Source organism: Lipotes vexillifer, unplaced genomic scaffold (genome assembly GCF_000442215.2).
Source record: "Lipotes vexillifer unplaced genomic scaffold, Lipotes_vexillifer_v1.1 scaffold23, whole genome shotgun sequence".
Classification (NCBI taxonomy): Eukaryota; Metazoa; Chordata; class Mammalia; order Artiodactyla; family Lipotidae; genus Lipotes; species Lipotes vexillifer.
Window position 1 is genome coordinate 2,231,018 of NW_006796283.1, and position 20,707 is coordinate 2,251,724.

Below are 20,707 nucleotides of genomic sequence, written 5' to 3' on the forward strand. Positions count from 1 at the left end.
GACTGAAGCCAAAGGAGGGATGCATCAAAACATTGCTGGGCTCCTGACACCGCGCCCACACTGGCGGCTGGCGTTGCTCTGGTCTGGTTTCCTGTAAGAGGGGAAATAGCGCCTATCTGGTGTATTTGCCCCCAAAACAGGAGCACAGGTTGGGCTTCTCAGTAGCAACTTTCTTTCACCCGCCCACAGAAATACCACCTGAAAATAGTTAATCAAATAGCTCCAAGAGGCAGGAGGCTCAAAAGACCAAATTCTATAAAAACAACTGATTATTATCGTTGACTTATTATTGCTAGGTCACTGAAAATTGTGAGATTCTCATCAAGCGCTATAAAGCCTTCTCATTTTAAGTTTGTAGCGTCCCTACGCCCCCCGCCCCTGAGTCATCCTCTCATTTTACGAAGAGCCACTGACATGCTCGCCCTGCCCGTGCCCTGGAAGTCCATCACAGCCCAAAACGCTCTGAAACAATAAAACACAGGTGCGTGGCACCCTCCTCCCTGTGTCCCTTTCTGTGGCTTGTCTTCTCCTCTGGGAAACCCAATTATCAAAATACAGTAAGCAAACGTGTAAACACTGAGTAGTAAACGTACAGACTCACTAATGTCTCACTCACCTTCCCAAGACACTAACAAATGGAAGCACCATCGTGCCGTGTCAGGGCCAGACCTGGAGCTTCTAGGCCAGGAAACCTGCTGGGCTAGGACCACCCACCTCCTGCTCACCGAGGCTGGGGGCACTGGTTTTTGCCTCTGTGGACATGACTTTGGCCTTAACACCCACCATAACCAAATGTCTAGTTCAGGATGGAAGAAGTCTGGGGCTCAGGGAAATAAGATCAGACTTGTCTCACACACGACTATTCCTATACATATTCCAGTCATAATTAGACTAACCCTATGAGACGCCTATGAATTACGCAATGTTGGACCCAGATGAGCTGGAAATGAAAGCTACCAGAATGAACTAGTGAAACTGAAGACCTTCATAACCTCGGGACCACAATGATTACTTAAACCCGAAGTTAAAAGTGCATAGCTTTGATTAACGCTGTAGCTTTTGCAGAAGTCACTTTGACCAACGTGGTAACTTCTGCAAAAGTCACTGTAAATGAAGTTAAAAAGCAAAGGATTATTGACTATGAGAAAATGTTTTGCGTATATTAAACAGAAATCAACCCAGATTAAATAAATAAAAGCCGCAAATCAATAAGAAAAAATAACGATAGAGGAAAAGCGCAAAGATTAAGGATACGCGAATAAGAGAAATCCAAATTGCCTATAATTTTATTTCTTAAATGTGCACTTTCATGAGTTATCAGCCATCTGCAAATTAAAATGAGGTGCTGTTTCTCACCCAGATTGACACAGATTTTTAGAAATGAATCATTCAAACAAGAAAGAATTTAGAGGACACTGGATTAAATGAGATAACTTAAAGAACCCAGACGACAAAGACAGCTACTTTGTGAATAAACACAGAGCACTCCTGTCACTTTCGGTGACTTGCCTGTGCACACCCTCGTGACAGGTGTGCAAAGAGGAAAATACAACTATGTTATATTTGGACTGAAGAATCACTCCACAAAAATAACTGGTCAGTATCTAGTAAAACTGCAAATCTCACAGCCCACTACCCCGGCAACACCACTTCTGGATATATGCCTTAGAGAAATTTACAAATTTATCTGCGTCTGAAGACACGTAAGAGCTTCTTTGCTGTAACACTGTGTACACTGTATGAAAAAAATAAAAATGAGCAAAGGAACACATGTGGCCTCTTCAAATTATGAACCACCACATAGTGTTCAAGAAGACTGAACCAGACTTAAATGTATTAACATGGACAGAATTTAAAAACACAAGTTGCCAGGGGGAAAAGACAGATGCACAATACTTATGGTATGATATATTTCTTAAAATTAAAGTACCATAAAACAATGTTATACATTGGGGATGTTACAGGAATATGTATATACAAGTAAACTCAACCCACAATCGTGGTTGCTTCTTGGGAGTGGCAAGGACAGGGGTGATCAGGAGGGACTTAAATGCTGCCTGAGAGGTTTTCTTTTAAAAAAGGTAGAGAATTCAAAAGCAAATATGACAGAAGACTTAACTGTTATTTACTGGGGATGACTAGGAATATGCCTGTTTTACCATGTTTGTGTTTCGTTTCTTTAATTTCTCAAAGTGAAAATTCTCCTATAGCTGCTAAGCCACCTTGGTGAAGAAGAGACCTTGATCCTGCCATCGCGGTGTCTGCTGTCCCAGGAAAGCTGAACTGAGAAGCACAGAAGCAGGCAAAGGACTGAAGAGTCCTTCTCTGTCTGCCCCCCAAAGTCTTTCTACATCTTCATGAGGACTTTTTATGCTTCCACTAGCAATTCTAAGAATTTGCCCTGAGCTATACCTCCAGTTAATTTTACTATGTGGCATAACTTTGAGTTTTCTGATTATACAGAAGTCTTCCGTTACTCTCTCTTGCTACATACCTTACAGTTTCCCCAGAGACAACACCCGGACACCACCACACAGGTTTGGCTGACTGATGGAGAAACTCCACAAAGCACAAAGGAACATCTGTGATGAACCTGGGTCTCACAGGTGTACAAAATGCAAAACAAAGCAAATGAAAAGGTGGAACTCTCTTTGCCTCTATTTTAAAATGTCAAAAGAAACTCACTTGCCAAATAGTTGACAAAAGGTTAATACTGCTAATATTCAAAGAAAAGAGAATGAAAAGAAATGAAGACAGTCTAAGAGACCTCTGGGACAACATTAAAGGCACCAACATTCGCATTCTTCAGTCCCAAAAGGAGTACAGACAGAGAAAGGACCTGAGAAAATATTTGAAGAGATTATAGTCGAAAACTTCCCTAACGTGGTAAAGGAAATAGCCACCCAAGTCCAGGAAGCACAGAGAGTTCCAGGCAGGATAAATCCAAGGAGAAACACACCAAGACACATAGTAATCAAATTGACAAAAATTAAAGACAAAGAAAAATTATTAAAAGCAACAAGGGAAAAACAACAAATAACATACAAGGGAACTCCCATAAAGTGAACAGCTGATTTCTCAGCAGAAACTCTACAAGCCAGAAGGGAGTGGCACGATATATTAAAAGTGATGAAACAGAACTACAACCAAGATTACTCTACCCGGCAAGCTTTACAGACAAGCAAAAGCTAAGAGAATTCAGCACCACCAAACCAGCTCTACAACAAATGCTAAAGGAACTTCTCTAAGTGGGAAATAAGAGAAGAAAAGGGACTTCCCTGGTGGCGCAGTGGTTAAGAATCCACCTGCCAAAGGCAGGGCACACGGGTTCGAGCCCTGGTCCAGGAAGATCCCACGTGCTGTGGAGCAACTAAGCCCGTGCGCCACAACTACTGAGCCTGCGCTCTAGAGCCCGTGAGCCACAACTACTGAGCCCAAATGCTACAATTACTGAAGCCTGCGCGCCTAGAGCACATGCTCTGCAACAACAGAAGCCACCACATTGAGAAGCCCACACACCGCAACTAGAGAAAGCCCGCGCCCAGCAACAAAGACCCAACGCAGCCAAACATAAATAAATAAATAAATAAATAATTTTTTATTGTCAAAAAAAGAGAGGGAGAGAAGAAAAGGACCTACAAAAACAAACCCAAGGGCTTCCCTGGTGGCGCAGTGGTAGAGAGTCCACCTGCCAATGCAGGGGACATGGGTTCATGCCCCGGTCCGGGAACATCCCACATGCCACAGAGCGGCTGGGCCCATGAGCCATGGCCGCTGAGCCTGTGCGTCTGGAGCCTGTGTTCCGCAACAGGAGAGGCCATAACAGTGAGAGGCCCGCGTACCACAAAAAAAAAAAAAAAAAGAAAACAATTAAGAAAATGTTAATAGTAACATATATATCGATAATTACCTTAAATGTGAATGGATTAAATGCTCCAACCAAAAGACACAGGCTCACTGAATGGATACAAAAACAAGACCCATATATATGCTGTCTACAAGAGACCCACTTCAGACCTAGGGACACATACAGACTGAAAGTGAGGGCATGGAAAAAGATATTCCAAGCAAATGTAAATCAAAAGAAAACTAGAGTAGCAATACTCATATAAAATAAAGAAAGTTACAAGAGACAAGGAAGGACACTAAGGACATTACATAATGATCAAGGGATCAATCCAAGAAGAAGATATAACTATTATAAATATATATGCACCCAACAAAGGAGCACCTCAATACATAAGGCAAATGCTAACAGCTATAAAGAGGAAATCGACAGTAATACAACAATAGTGGGGGATACTAACACCTCACTTACACCAAAGGACAGATCATCCAGACAGAAAATCAGGGCTTCCCTGGTGGCGCAGTGGTTGAGAGTCCGCCTGCCGATGCAGGGGACAAGGGTTTGTGCCCCAGTCCAAGGGGATCCCACATGCCGCGGAGCGGCTGGGCCCGTGAACCATGGCCGCTGAGCCTGCGCGTCCGGAGCCTGTGCTCCGCGACGGGAGAGGCCACAACAATGAGAGGGCCGCGTACCGCAAAAAAAACCACAAAAAAACGCATTTTAATTTCTGACCTGTTACAGTCATCCCTGTGTTATAGTCATTCCCACTTTTCCTCTGGGACTGTCAGTTGCCAGACAGCTAGGGGCTGAGGCAGGATTGGGGGTTCCAGGATAGATCACATCTTGGGTCACAAATCAAGCCTCAGTGAATATAAGAAAATTTAAATCATACCGAGCATCTTTTCTGACCACAATGCTATGAGATTAGAAATAAATTAGAGGGGAAAAAATGTAAAAAACACAAACACATGGAGGCTAAACAATACATTACTAAATAACCAAGAGATCACTGAAGAAATCAAAGCAGAAATCAAAAAATACCTTGAGACAAATGACAACGAAAACATGCTGATCCAAAACCTATGGGATACAGTAAAAGCAGTTCTAAGAGGGAAGTTTATAGCTATACAAGCCTACCTCAAGAAACAAGAAAAATCTCAAATAAACAATCTAACCTCACACCTAAAGGAACTAGAGAAAGAAGAACAAACAAAACCCAAAGTTAGTAGAAGGAAAGAAATCATAAGGATCAGAGCAGAAATAAATGAAACAGAAACAAAGAAAGCAATAGCAAAGGTCAATAAAACTAAAAGCTGGTTGTTTAAGAAGATAAACAAAATTGATAAACCTTTAGTCAGAGTCATTAAGAAAAAGAGGGAGAGGACTCAAATCAATAAAATTAGAAATGAAAAAGGAGAAGTTACAACGGACACCACAGAAATACAAAGCATCATAAGAGACTACTATAGGCAACTCTATGCAATAAAATGGACAACCTGGGAGAAATGGACAAATTCTTAGAAAGGTATAACCTTCCAAGACTGAACCAGGAAGAAATAGAAAATACGAACAGACCAATAACAAGTAATGAAATTGAAACTGTGATTAAAAATCTTCCAACAAACAAAAGTCCAGGACCGGATGGCTTCACAGGTGAATTCTACCAAACATTCAGAGAAGAGCTAACACCCATCCTTCTCAAACTCTTGCAAAAAATTGCACAGGAAGGAACACTCCCAAACTCATTCTACGAGGCCACCTGATGCCAAAACCAGACAAAGACACTACAAAAAAGAAAATTACAGACCAGTATCACTGATGAGTACAGATGCAAAAATCCTCAACAAAATACTAGCAAACAGAATCCAGGAACACATTAAAAGGATCATACACTATGATCAAGTGGGATTTATCCCAGAGATGCAAGAATTCTTCAATATGCACAAATCAATCAATGTGATACACCATATTAACAAGTTGAAAAATAAAAACCATATGATCGGGCTTCCCGGGTGGTGCAGTAGTTAAGACTCCGCCTGCCAATGCAGAGGACACAGGCTCCAGCCCCCGTGCAGTAGTTAAGACTCCGCCTGCCAATGCAGAGGACACAGGCTCGAGCCCTGGTCCGGGAAGATCCCACATGCCGTGGAGCAACTAAGCCCGTGCACCACAACTACTGAGCCTGCGCTCTAGAGCCCGCAAGCCACAACTACTGAGCCCGCACACCGTAGAGCCCGTGCTCCGCGACAAGAGAAGCCACCGCAATGAGACGCCCGCGCACCGCAACAAAGAGTAGCCCCCGCTCACCGCAACTAGAGAAAGGCCGCACACAGCAACAAAGACCCAAAGCAGCCCAAAATAAACAAAATAAATAAATTAAAAAACAAACAAAAAGCCGTATGATCATCTCAATAGATGCAGCAAAATCTTTTGACAAAATTCAACACCCATTTTATGATAAAAACTCTCCAGTAAGTGGGGATAGAGGGAACCTACCTCAACAGAAAAAAATATATATATATATCTTGCTAATATTCAACGAGCTCTTACTAATTTGTAAGACAAAATGAACTCCCTAAGAAAAAAAGAGACCAAAAAACCCAAAACAAAACACAAACAGGGAATTCACAAGAGGTGAAATTAGAACGGCCAAGAAGCATCATAACCATTTAGGGGGTGAGAGCTTCATCTGGGTCATCCCATTTAACCCTCAAAGTCACCCTATGGGAGCAGCACTTGCCAATAACACTTGGGAAGGTGAAGCAGCATCTCCAGGATCTCAGAGCAGATAAACAGATTACAAATCAGTCTTGACCACTGAGCCTTATGGCAGAAAGAAGATGACTGACTGATCCCCTTCTGGGAAGGATATCAGGAAAGCGGCCTTCTCATGCAGTCTTCCTGGGGGTGCAAATACCAACAGCTGGGCAATAAGATTTCTAAGGTGTTAACAGCGTGCACACCCTACTGCCCACAACCCCACTTTGGGAAATACACTCCAAGAAGATAATCTCAGAAGTTCTAAAAGGTACATGTAAGTCCCATGAACTCCTATAAAAGGCACAAAGTCACTCTTGATAGCACTGTTTATTTACAACGAGAAAAAACTGCAAACTTAAAAGTCTATCAGTAAGGGACTAGTCTGTGGCATACATAGACAGTGGAACACTATGAAGCTTTTTTATACTAAATTTTTCCAAAATTTTAAGAGTGGCTTATCTTTGATTGCAGGGGTCCCAGAAGATATTTTACTTTCTTCCCTTTGTTGTCCTTCGCTGTTTGATTTATTTTTCTTACCTATTGTCTTTACCAAAACGAGAGCTTACTGAACATCAGAGATCTATCAACGTTCAAATGAACAGAGAGACTTGAACTGTGGATTAGGTAAAGCTTTCTTCCTGGGATTTGTTACAAAACTACTCACTATCCTCACTTCGACCACCACCATCCCTGAGGGGGGGCATCAGCCCCCTGCAGCACTGCCCGGTTCCACCCACCGCTCCACAGACCAGGTCCTCGCCCTCAGGAGATACTCCAAACCCTCGGGCTCCCCTAACTATTCAAATTCACCCTCATCGTTCCCGTCAGCTCCGCCCCCAAGGACTGGGGACCAAGGACAGACGTCAGCTTGCTCCCCGGCCTAAACTCAGCCTCAGCTCGCGTCATTGCCCTCGGCGTCCTGGCCCCCGCTGCTAGGGGACCCCTCACGCCCCTCTGATCACCCCCTGCAGGCAGAACCCGGTCCGCCGCCCACCCGGAACTCCACCGCGCCCGGAACCCGCGGTCCCGGGTCTGTGGCAGGGCCCCCCGGGGTCACAGCACGCCCCAGCGGCCGGGACCTTCCTCCTGGAGCACCGTTCCGAGGTAGGTGCTCTTCCAGAGCCCGTGGTGACCCCGCCCAGAGCTTCCCCCGGCCAAGCCCCCTCAACCAGGCCCCGCCCCGACGCGCTTACCCTCTCGGCAGCGCCGCCTCCAGATGGTGTCGGTGTGCAGGATGCGCCGGAACTTGGTGCAGACCTGAGCCAGGCTAGGCAGGTCGGTGCCGGGCAGCGAAGCGAAGATCTCCACAAGCAGCTCGGGCGGCAGCTCCAGCAGCGAGCAGCGCGGGGGCGACGAGGGGCCCGCGCTCCGGCCGCCCCCCGCCCCGGCCAGCGCCGCCGCGCCCGCCTCGATGCGCTCTTCCTCGGGGTCCGTGTCCGGCTCACTGTCGGCCGCTGCCGCCTCGGCCGGGCCCCGGCGCTGCTGGCGGCGCCGGCATCCCCGCGACGGGCCCACGCCGCGGAGGCGAGCGCACACCGCCATGCCGGCGACTGACGGCCGCCGCGCCGCCGCCGCCGCCGGTGCGCACGCGCCTCCAGAGAGCCGAGCCCCGCCCCACCCCGCAAGGGAGCCTATCCCCGCCCCGGTGAGAGTCGAGCCCCGCCCCCTGGAGAGCCGAGCCCCGCCCTCCGGAGGATCCGAGCCCCTGCCCCAGGAAAGCAAGACACGCCCCTGGGGTTCAAGCCACACCCCTCCCGGCTGTCAAGCCACGCCCCGAATGCCTAGGCGACCTCGCGGTCTAGGGCTTGGCCCCGCCCACCAGGGGGAACCTGCAAACACCTGGGCCGAACCCGAATGCCTCCCGCCTACCCCCGCCCTCCCGTGTCATTGAGACCGTCTCCCCGCGGCCCCACGACCCCCGGGGGGGGAACCGGCGCCTGGGCAGCAAATGGCGCGCTGTCGGGTGTGAGGGCCGAACTTATCACCTCCCGAGTATGGGGCTGACGCGCTCTTCCCGAGATCAGCCCCGAACACCCTACGGGGCACCTCCCTCCAAACCAGAATGCTCCAGGAAGGCCCGAGGGGCCCCCGCAGAACCCCCCAGGAAGGCCCAAAGTTGCCCCCCAAGAACCCCCCCCCCCGAGCACCCTTCCATGAAGAATCCTCCGGGAAAGCCCAGAGGACACTGCTCCGAGGACCTCCCAGGAAGGCCTGGAGGAGCCCACCAGAACTCCCCAGAGGACCCCAAGAACCTCACGCTAGGTGTGTAGTCTGTCTGATCTTGCTGTGCCCTAGTTACCTTATTTACTGGGTTCTGGAGGCTGACTGGGGCCTAGGGCGGGGGTGGAGCATGTGCAGACCTTCTCCTGACAGTGGCTTCACCTTAAGGAGCACTGATGACAAGAAACTGTCCAGAGAGGAGGGCCAAGGGTATGGATGTGATTACAAGATTACAGGATTATAGGAGCCTCTGCCTGGGTGGGCCCAGCTCCTTTCTGGTCAAGACTGACTTCAAGGCCCTGAAGTGCTGGAGAGCCCTTCAGGAGCCCAAAAGGAAGCCTAACCAGAGCCCAAAAGGAAGTTAAGAATCCACAGCCCACTGCAGTGTTTCTGGTCAGTGTTTCTATTGCTACTCAAATAGAAAATAGTGACCGCGCCAGTTCCCTGGGCCCAGCCTCCACAAGGTCCTGGCTATTCACTACCTCCCTAAGGAGGTCTCCAAGCGGAAGAGAGGGCTGCCTACCCCAGTCCACAGAATCCCATGAATGAGGAAGTTCATCTTCTGACAGAAGTAACCATTCTGTACTTCAAACCTTGAACATCTCAGCTCCAGGCAATTGAAAAACAACACGTAGGGACTTCCCTGGTGGCGCAGTGGTTGAGAATCTGCCTGCCAATCCAGGGGACACGGGTTCGATCCCTGGTCCGGGAAGATCCCACGTGCCACAGAGCAGCTAAGCCCGTGCCCCACAACTACTGAACCTGCGCTCTAGAGCCTGCAAGCCATAACTACTGAGCCCACGTGCCACAACTACTGAAGCCCGCGCACCTAGAGCCCGTGCTCCACAACAAGAGAAGCCACCCAATAAGAAGCCCGCGCACCGCAATGAAGAGTAGCCCCAGCTCGCCGCAACTAGAGAAAAGCCCGCGCGCAGCAATGAAGACCCAACACAGCCAAAAATAAAAATAAATTTTCAAAAAAAAAGACTCCACACTCAAAAAATAAAAGAAAAACATGTAACTGCCCTCCCTGTATCTCAACGGTTTTTCAAACTGTCCTCCACCCTGTTATCAGAACTCTCTTCCTGCAAATAGCAACACATAAACAAAAGCATACTCATCGCTTCACTCACCTATTTAGAAATATTTAACGGCCCCATTGACTTCATATGACATCACACAAAGTACCTCACAATCCTGTCCTAACCTCCCAGTCAAGCATCATCTCCTGTCTCTACTGAAACTCACCGTGTCTGCCACTTGTTCAAGCTGTCTCCTCTGCCAGGAGAACCCTCTCCCCAGTCTATGCCAGTAAACAGCCACCCCTTCTCAGAATGTCCTTTTATTACAGCACCATCATTTGTTTTGTTACAAACATTTGCTTCCTTTGGTAGCAGCCTTACTAGATGTATCTCCTGTCACATGATAGACCTGCTAACACACATCATGTAATCGGCAAATGTGTACTGACTAAATGTTTGTTCAATGAAAAAGGAACAAATGATACAGGCTAGAAGGCTAAAAAGTGAGGAACGTAAACCAGACTTAGAGAAGACTAGTGGATTTATCACCTGAACCATCCAAGCTAGCAAGTCTCCCAGCAAACAAATGCATTAACTAATGTAATAAATATTTATAGAATGACTAACTTACATGCTATGTTCTGTGTGGACCCATAGATTGTAAAGCATGAGCTTTGCTGTTGTATATTTCAATCAGTTTGTTTTTTTAAATCTATCTACTCCCTACTAGGTCGTATTAATAAAATACAATATTCACCAATTAATAAAATACAGTATTCTCCTATTAATAAAATACAGTATTCTCAGGTCCTATTAATAAAATACATTTTAGAGTACATTAAAATGTACAAAAATTTCCATCTTTAGAAGAATGGTTAACGTATGTTCATAATTTGAATAATGCATAATTCAGTGAAAAGATACCTCTAAATCTATATATTCTTGACAGCAGGAACAACAGAGGGCTGTGTACAATAACCCACAAAGGTGTGAAAGGATGGAATTTGTGCTGACCATCAGAACAGAAAGAAAAGGATGGCCGTGAGAGCTTGGGTAATCCATATCGGTGGAGAGGAACCAGAGGGGAAGACTTAGGCTGTAGCAGAGAACTATTACACATTGAACCCTGAAAGCTTTGTGTCCTTGAAACTTTTACAATCCCTTATATAGAACTGTATCCCTTACAAAGAATGCTAAGGAGGATACATTCATAAATGAGGAAAACCTAGATAGAAGAGGCCCTTTTTTATGGAAATTTTTTAAAATTTAATACAATTTTAAGGCTTACTTTTTATTTCCAGTTATTACAAAATTTTGGCTCTATTCCCCGTGTTGTACAATACATCCTTGAGCCTGTCTAACACCCAAAAATTTGTGCCTCCCTCTCTCCCACTCCTATATTGCCCCCGCAGCGGTAACCACTAGTTCATTCTCTGTGAGTCTGCTTCTCTTTTGTTATGTTCACTAGTTTGTTGTATTTTTAATTTAATTATTTTTTTTCAAGAAAGCGAAGTGAGGATTTACTAAGCGAAAGTACCATCTCAGTGGGAGAGTGGGCAGACTCAGGTGAGTAGCTGCCTAGTTTGTTGTATTTTTTACTTATACCACGTATAAGTGATATCATACAGTATTTGGCTTTGTCTGGCTTATTTCACTTAGCATAATGCCCTCCAATCCATCCATGTTGCTGCAAATGGCAAAATTTTGCTCTTTTTTATGGCTGAGTAGTATTCCAGTGTGTGTGTGTGTGTGTGTGTGTGTGTGTGTGTGTGTGTGTGTGTACATATATATATATATATCACATCTTTATCCATTCATCTCTTGATGGGCATTTAGGTTGCTTCCATATCTTGGCAATTGTAAATAATGCTGCTATGAACATTGGGGTGCATATATCTTTTCGAGTTAGTGGGGTTTTTTCAGACATATATTCAGGAGTGGAACTGCTGAGTCATATGGTAGTTCTATTTTTAATTTTTTGAGAAACCTCCATACTGTCCTCCACAGCGGCTGCACCAAGAGATCATTTGTTTTAACAGTATGTCGGGAATATAAGAATGTTCTCTTTGTTAGTGAGAACTGATAACAACTAAGGAAATTAGTAGAGTACAGGACGAGGCATTTCTCAATTGGTTGCCTCAAAAGTAGTAGTTCTTTCACGTTGCCCCTGAAAGTAGTATTTCTTGAACTTAAGAAAACCCTGTTAACTTTCCCCATGCTGGTTCTCAGAATCCAGATGTGAAAAAATGGCAATTTGCCCACCGCTCAGAAGAAACAGTCAAGGTGAATGGAAAGAAGGGAAACTATTCAAAGGCTAAACAAGAGGTTTGAGGTGCGAAATAAGAGTCTCAATGATTACATCCTTTAGTCCCAACATGGGCAAAAAGCTGGAAAAATAGCAGTCCTTCAGAATTTGTTTGGAATTAAACAAGCAAAAAACTACAACAGAGAAAAAACCCTGTGGAATGACTGCCAGCTCCATTAATTGTTACACACTCACTTAAGAGACAATGTTAGGTTTCAGGAGTGATTTGAGATCACTTTCCTGCATGCACCAGTGTGCTGGTTTCTGAAGTCGTACACCAGAGCCAGAGCGTCCTGGGAGAGGAAGCACTTCCACATGGTGCCTTTCTCGCTTAGGACAATCCGTCCTGGACCTGGGTGAAGACACTCCTAAGGACTGCAAGCTATGGAGCATCAACTGCAAAACCCTCCTGGCTGAGTCCTTTCTGAGAACAGCGGGAACACTGCTCTTGTGCAATACTTGTTTGTTTACTTTAGCTAAAGAGCAGAGATGACACAAGACTGATTGGACCACTGGCCAGTAGTGGCCCAGACAGCAAGGAGGGTAGAATATCTTTCCCAATCAGAAAAAAGAGAGGCAGGACAGGCCGGGCAGGCCTGAAGAGCTGAACTAACTCTCAGTGTGACTTGCCCTCCATACTGAGTGTGGCAAAATAACCCTAACGTGTTCTGCACTGCCAGTTAATGTTTCACGCTTTGTTTGTTTTTTTTTCATGCCTCGTTTAACAGATTCTTAGAAAGAGGGAGACAGCATGATTTACAGCATGTTACTTCACTAATGCTGGGACATCATATTCAATTTCTAGCTGTTAGCTTATAGAAAGAAATAGGGCAAGAGTTACTTAAAACTGACACTGCTTGGCTTTCTAGAATGATTATTTAATAGCTTAAAAGTACCATGAGATTTCTGGAGAAAACACTGAATAAATTCACATGAGAGATGCGGTCTTTTCTACTTTATGTGGATTATTTCAAAGAAGAGTAATATTTGTTAATCGTTTAAAAATAAACCGTACTATTCTTATATTAACTAGCTTAAAATAGATCATGATATTAATTTACCACTCTGAATATCATTTACTACGTCGAACATATATTAAACTGCAATCTGGGGGTATTTCCCTGGTGGTCCAGTGGTTGAGACTCTGCAGTTCCACTGCAGAGGGCACAGGTTCCATCCCTGGTCGGGGAACTAAGATCCCTCATGCCACATGGTGCAGCCAAAAATAAACAAAAACAAAACTGCAATCTGGGGGCACATGAAATTTTTCACATACACTCAAGCACACTTGTTTTCAAATTTTACATGAAGTTATGGTACTTCTTGATTGATATTTATTTGCATATGACTAAATTAGTAAACTATAAATATAATTTATATTTTATTTCAATATGTTCTTCTTACATGCTCATGAGACACCTTTACACACCAACCTCGCTGGATGATTTTCTGAGACACCTATAGGGAAGTGTGGTTTTAGATTCAAGTAGGAAGTGGAGATAATAGCATAGCAATCATTGTAAATGTGGACTTCAGTACTTGAAAATCACAAAGAGTAATCCTGTCCCATCTCTATCACAGCCCTTGAGGTAACCCCTGGGGCAGTGAACCCAAGGCCTGAGGTTATTTGGTAAAGCTTTATGGATCCCTAAGGGACTGGGAAAATATGAAACTCTCCTTCCCCTCCCCCCAGCTCCAGATGCCTGATATCGATTTTTTTTTTCACTCCTCTTGCATTTGGAACAGTTGTCCAGCAAGGGAACAAAAAGTCCATTTCTTACAAACTAGCAATTAAGCCAAAAAAGCACTCACCAGTCAATACTCAATATCATAAAAACCCAGAAAGGAAAGGAATACCCAGTCCACACTCATTTAAGACTTCGAAACTGATCATTTTGTGTCTGGCAGAAGGTAGGTACACTTACTGGATTTTTTCCCCCCCAATCTTCACAGAATAAATAAAAAACAACCAAGACAGTACACTTGGAGCTTAAAACCTTCCTTTGGAACATTGGAAAGCAGACAGAATGTTTAAGTCATCTTTATTAACTGTACACTATTAGAGATTTTTCAAGGTAAAGAACTGTGACAGAAAGAGGAGAAAAAAAAACCTGGGAAAGGGACATATGCACAAATGCACTTTTCCTTCGTAAATAGTGGCACAGTACAGAGCTACAACTAACATCACTGTTCTGGCAGATAATTATAGAAGATACTTGGCTACTCTGTAAAGAAAGAAATTCCAGGTGCATTGGAACCCCTTTGAGAAATATATTTTACTAGGTTTTGTATGTTTGTATAATAACCGTATATTAGCACAATCCAAATACTTTATAAAACAGACATTTTAAGAAAGGCTTTTACAAACTCAAAAAGGGGGGAATACTTTCAAAGTATGAAATATTAAACAGCAAAAACAGCCAAAGAATCACGTGCTGTTCATTCAGTTACCTGTTTATCAGATGTTTGAGTTGGGCAATAACTGATTTGATAACTAAACGTTGCGTAGTATCTATATTCTACCAGGCCCCTTTCATTTGCTCCTCAGAAAGCACTTGGAGTTCTAAAATAGTATTGCCCTCTTACACACGAGTCGGAGACTGAGAAAAATGGTGACGTACTCAAGGTAGCTCAGCTAGTTAGTGTTTGAAAGACTGAGCGGTCTGAACACGGGTAAGATTCCGTATCTGAGACCAGCAGAGATGAATGAAAGGCAGTGAACCCTGCCAGGTGTGGACAGGCCCGCGCCCTGTCAGCGCAGGTGATGCCCAGGGCTCATTCGACCACCTGAATTACCTTAGGCCGGATGCCGAGCCCAGAGCACAGACTTTCTCCAGGGCCGGACTCTACCGACCATAACCTGAAATAACACAGTTGCGGTTCTTTTCCTAGTAGGGACAATGCGTGCCGGAAGTTACCAGTGGACAGTTTCCTTAAAAAGAGAAAATGAGACGTACTTGACGTGGAAGCCAACGAAAACAAAGACACAAAAAGCCGCCGGCGGAAAAGCACCATCAGCTCCAAAGGAGGCAGAGGCACAACACCCATTTATTTTCAGGTGCAAACATCACCAGGCATCAAAACAGGCACCGGGAACAGGAGCGAGGCCGAGTCGCGGCAGCTCGGCCGCGGGGGCAGCACCGTGCGTATCTGCGCGGCGCGTTTCCGCGGGTCACAGGCTGATCCAGCGCTCGCGCTCCCCACGCGGGTCGCCGGCCGCTCCCACTCCCGACAGCCCCGACCCCTCCCCGGACGCTGCGCTCGTCCTGCTTCCGCCACGCCCGCCATGGCGACGGCGGTGGCCCGCTCCTGGCCCCGCCTCCCGGGACGCCGCGCAGGTCACCTGACGCGCCTGCGGGCTGAGAAGACACAAGAGCCGTCGCTGTCGCCACAGTCGGAGCCGTCTCAGCCACCGCCTGGAGCCGCCGGGATTCTCCACCTCGCCACCCCCGCCCAGCCTGCCGCGCTATGCCGTCGGAGAAGACCTTCAAACAGCGCCGAACCTTCGGTGGGTGCCGCGGGGCCGGCCGCTGACGGAGGGCCGGCGGCCTGAGGGGCCGAGGCGGCGGGGCCGGCCCTGGCGGAGGGGCTCCGGAGAGGGCGGACGGGCCGAGGTGCCGAGGGCTGAGCCGGGCTGAGGCGGGCTGAGGCGGGGGCTGCGGGAGAGCCGGGCCCGGGCGGCCGAAGGGCCGAGGCGGGGGCCTGACGGGCCGAGGGCGGCCGGGCCCAGGGGGCTGCGGGCCCGAGGGGCCGGAGTGCGGGGGCCGAGGGGCCGAGGGCGCACTGGCGCGGAGCTGCTGAATCACCTTTTGGCCCCGGGAGGCCGGGCGGGTTGTGGGCTCGGGGCCCGTTAGCCCTCCAGCCCTAGGATGTTAGGTCCCCACGACGAGACGAGCGCGAGCCGCGCAGGAGGTGCCCTCCTTGTAGGAGAGGCTGGCCCGGGCGCCGGGCTGGGACAGGTTCTCCGAAGTGGTGGCAGCGGGGGTGCAAGGCAGTCGTCTTCTGGTGCGTCGTCCGGGTCACACCTGGTCACTTTACGCGTCAGGACCTCCGTGGAGAGGAGTGACCCCGAGGCCGCGCCTCCTCACGCCTGCCCCTTCCCCTTGCAGCCCCGCGTGGCCGGGACGTCTTGGTCCTATTTGTGGCACAAGAGCTAGGGTGGGTGGCTCTTCTAACCGGCGTGCGACAGCATTCTTTGACAGCAGCGGCGAATCCGTTCTCTCCCAGTTCAGGCTAGAATCTCCACTTAGCTTGCTGGCATTTGGTTGAAACTGGAGGTGACACCATCACAATATTTACTCCTCCACAAAACCGATGGGAAGGAAGTGATTGGTGCTCCCTTTAAGCAAGACAGTTCTGCAGTAACAACGTGGCTTCCTTGCATATCGCTGTGCAGGGCTTGTTTATCTCAGCCCTGGAAGGCCAGGTGGAGTAGGGCGGGACCAGCGTTCCTGCCTGCCCTAATCTTTAGGAGCTTGAGCAGTATCGCTTTCGTCTACTTTTGTCTAGTTTCCTGGAGTCTAGAAAGAGCCGAGCATTCACTTGAGCTAAGATATGGTTTTGTAGATCTCGTTATTGATAATTGTTTCTTGTGCCTTGGAAGCTCCAGTAGATGAAATTCACGTTGACCTGTGGAGCATATCCTTTCAGCCTCTTGAAGCGGTTGGTCTGCAAAACTTAGACGTGTCTTTTTTTATTTTTTAAAGAAATTTTCTCTTTAGTGACTTTCATGAACTCAAGTTGATACTCATGAATATTGCTTACTTTTTATGCAGCCATGAGAACAGCATTTAGAGCAGATTTGCCATTGTGTCTGGCTTCTGTCCTTACAGACTCTGGCATTGAAAGCTAACTGGGGACATTTGTATGGGAAAGATGCCCATTTTCTCATGACCAATACTATAGTTACTTTCTTTTTGCTTAGAGTATTTTTAGGTTATCTAGAAAAATCGCTCAAGAGGAGTAGGTGGTAAGAGTAGGTGGTACGAGTAGGAAAGGTGAGGAATAACTAGAATAAAAGTGAGAATAAATGAGAATAAAATAGCGAATTAGAAGGAATTCCCCTGGTGCCTGTGAGTAAACCAGCAGGTATGCCTCATTTTTTCCTCCATTAGTGTACTTGTGGGCTTTCCTCTTTGTTCACCTTTACTCCCACTCCTCCTTTTTTTCTCCCTGGTCTCCTGACTCTGATTCTTTTTTTTCTACTTTTATTGAGAAATGACATTCATCACTGTACAAATTTAAGGTATTCAGCATGATGGCTTGGTTTACATATATTGTGAAATGATTACCATAATAGGTTCAGCTAACATGCATCTTCTCATAGATAAAATAAAAAAGGAAAATTTTCTCCTTGTGAAGAGAACTCCTAGGATTACCCCCGTCCCCCCCTTTTTTTTTACAAGGGCTCTTTAATAGTCATTTTGCAGGGCTTCCCTGGTGGCGCAGTGGTTAAGAATCCGCCTGCCAATGCAGGGGACACAGGTTCGAGCCCTGGTCCAGGAAGATCCCACAAGTCGTGGAGCAGCTAAGCCCGTGCGCCACAACTACTGAGCCTGCGCTCTAGAGCCCGTGACCCACAACTACTGAGCTCACGTGCCACAACTACTGAGGCCCGCGTGCCTAGAGCCTGTGGTCCGCAACAAGAAGCCACCACAGTGAGAAGCCCGCACACCTCAACAAAGAGTAGCCTCTGCTCGCCGCAGCTAGAGAAAGCCCACGCACGGCAATGAAGACCCAACGCAGCCAAATAAATAAATAAAAATAATTTTTAAAAAATAGTCATTTTGCGGAAAAATATTACATCATATAATGGCTCCTGCCTTTCCTTGTTACTGATTATGGTAATCAGCACTGACAGTTTTCAGAGATTTGTAACACAGTAAATGAGGGAAATAAGTTGTTTGGAGATACCTTTTTTTTTTTTGGTGGTATGTGGTCCTCTCACTGTTGTGGCCTCTCCCGTTGCGGAGCACAGGCTCCGGACGCGCAGGCTCAGTGGCCATGGTTCACGGGCCCAGCTGCTCCACGGCATGTGGGATCTTCCTGGACCGGGGCACGAACCCGCGTCCCCTGTGTCGGCAGGCGGACTCTCAACCACTGTGCCACCAGGGAAGCCCTGGAGATACCTTTTTTATAGAAACTAAGACCAGCCCCAGTTAGCTTGAACAGTACTGTTCCCAAGTGAGTGAGTTTAGGTTAATTAAAAATTGAGTGTAGCTCTGCTGTGATATATTCTACCAGGGTTGAAAAGGGTTGAGATGAATCTTAGGGCTCGCCCAAAACAACCACTTACTTTTGTGGCCAAAGAAACTGGGTGGGGCCCTGAGAGGTGGAAATCATGGTCCACCTAGTGGCAGAGTCTGGACTTGTACCCTTCTGATAGGAATTCTTCTGTCCTCCAGTAGGTAGCCATCATTTCCAGTACATGAAGTGGGCCAACACTCTGAGTCACGAGGCAATAGTGTTTCCTTACAAATGGTTTGAAAATTTTTATCAACTTCAGAAGTTGTATTTGAGCAAACATTTTTGGATTCAGTCTTCTCACATGTCATAATCTCACTCCATTTTCTTCTGGGGTTGCCCTAGTTTGTTTAATAACAGATCTGTCTCCTAGACATCATTCTGCTGAGATTCAGTGTTAAACCTAGATCTTAAGCTTACCATCAATAACAAAAGGTCTGCATGTCTCAGAAGTTCATGTGATGGTCTAGAATAAATAGCTCCAGCTATGTAACAGCGAGACTGGAGAAGGAGATTTATGCCAACACCTAGGTAACACTCCCTGCTCTTAAGCTGTGTCACTCACTGATGGGTGGGATTTTATGTTTTTTATTTATAGGCATATTGGGGACAATATTTTTGGTTCCACTTCAGTGAACTAAATCCTGGAAAATATATGTAAGCCTTACTTTAAATGCCCTAGGGAATCTATCTCAAAGCATTTCTGCAAATAAGACACCTTAGACTCCTAGTTTCTATTTTTGTAAGGCTTATAAGCGTTCTTAGAGACAGGAAGAGGAATCTGGGGAAGTATATCATCCATGTACAAGCCTGAGCCCTGGGAGAAGACAGACATGACTAGAGCTGGATCCCTGACTGCCAGGGGCAGTCTGTTGAGAAAGGCAGATATCTGATAAACAGATCATCATGGCATTAAGAAAATAATTGAGTAAAAAAAGTGCTCTCGTGTGCCTTTGATCCAGTGGCGTTGGTAATGCTTTTGTTAAACATACTTTTGGCTTCTGAAAACAGCCTTCTATTCAGAGTTAGGCGTCAGCATATACCATATTTATTTAATCACTCTGGGCTCACCACTGGATTTTCATTACAACTGGCCAGGATGCTAAAGACATTCCTGCAGGACTTTGGTACTACTCTTTTCACCTTAGGGGAGTCACTTGTCTTCCTCTGTTGTCCCACCTTTAATGAAAATAATCATTTTTGCCTTCCTTTTTGGATCATATTTTGGGGATAAATCAAGATAAAGAAAACTTTTGATGCTGTAGTTTGACTTTGAAGCCCCACATTTAGAGCCCATTTTGTTTTTGCCTGCTCCACTTACCAAAATAAACCTGTTTTCCTTGCATAAAAAATTCTCTCCCCCTTATGCCTGAATGATTCCTTGAACCTTTTAAATTTTTTTGGATGAGCTTTTAAATGTGAAACATTTCAGGGTGTATTAAACTTACTGTTTATTGGCTACAGTGAATTAATTAAATTGTGATTTCCGCTTGCTTGTGAAATCGACTCTGACAAGATGGAGGTTTTTGTTGTGAAGATGGCTGATAGCTAAGTGTAGATGGTAGAGCGTCTCTTCTGGGGTAGGACAGACATAGGGACAGGTCTTAGGGCTGAGAGAAATGCTGAAGTATCCATGACACCCCTAGAAATAGAGCGGGGTTCTAAGGATGATAGAAAGGAAAACTCTTCCTTTGTTTCCCCTCTACTCTGCAGTACTCCATAAACACCGCGGCTCACTTCTGACACCAGATGAGCAATTCAGCTAGTTGTCATCCAGTTTAACTCAGTTCTAGCACTACCTGGTGGTAGCCTCAGATCCAGCAGGTTAAGGGCTCCGTCCCACCTGACAGCCTCCCCCCCACCCCCCACCAAAGGCTACTTTGCAAGTACAGGTCCTTGCTCTGACTAGCTATAAATCAGTTTCCCAAGAGCACCTTGTGTTTGATTAAATTACTAGAGTGGCTCCCAGAGCTCAGGAAAAGCCTTTAATTACTAGATTATCAGATTATTGCAAAGGATATTAAAGCATAGCAGGTGAACAGCTGAATGAAGAGATACATGGGGTGAGGTCCGGAAGAGTGCTGAGCACAGGAGCTTCTGTCTCCATGGAGTTTGGTGATTGCACTCTCCTGCCACCTGGAAGCTCTCCAGACCCTTTGTAAATAAGTTCGCTTGTACTATTTTTTAGATTCTACATGTGATACCATATATGATATTTGTCTTTCTCTGTCTGACTTACTTAGTATGATAATCTCTAGGTCCATCCATGTTGTTGCAAGTGGCATTATTTCCTTTTTTTTTTTTTTTGCG

General features: G+C 46.2%; 2 protein-coding genes across 3 annotated transcripts in view; one reads left to right on the plus strand and one right to left on the minus strand.

Annotated features, from left to right (window-relative positions):
- The window catches only part of FBXO31 (F-box protein 31), a 42,619-nt gene extending 34,470 nt beyond the window's left edge, over window positions 1-8,149 (minus strand). The window contains exon 1 of the mRNA XM_007468467.1: window positions 7,801-8,149. Within this exon, the coding sequence (XP_007468529.1) occupies window positions 7,801-8,149 (349 nt within the window). The remainder of the gene's footprint in view (window positions 1-7,800) is intronic.
- A 7,380-nt stretch (window positions 8,150-15,529) lies between these two features.
- MAP1LC3B (microtubule associated protein 1 light chain 3 beta) overlaps window positions 15,530-20,707 on the plus strand; it is an 11,860-nt gene continuing 6,682 nt past the window's right edge. The window contains exon 1 of one of the 2 annotated variants that reach the window (XM_007468424.1): window positions 15,530-15,662. In XM_007468424.1, coding sequence (XP_007468486.1) covers window positions 15,623-15,662 — 40 coding nt within the window. In that variant the 5' untranslated portion in view covers window positions 15,530-15,622. The remainder of the gene's footprint in view (window positions 15,663-20,707) is intronic. The other variant, XM_007468425.1, reaches the window with a different exon arrangement.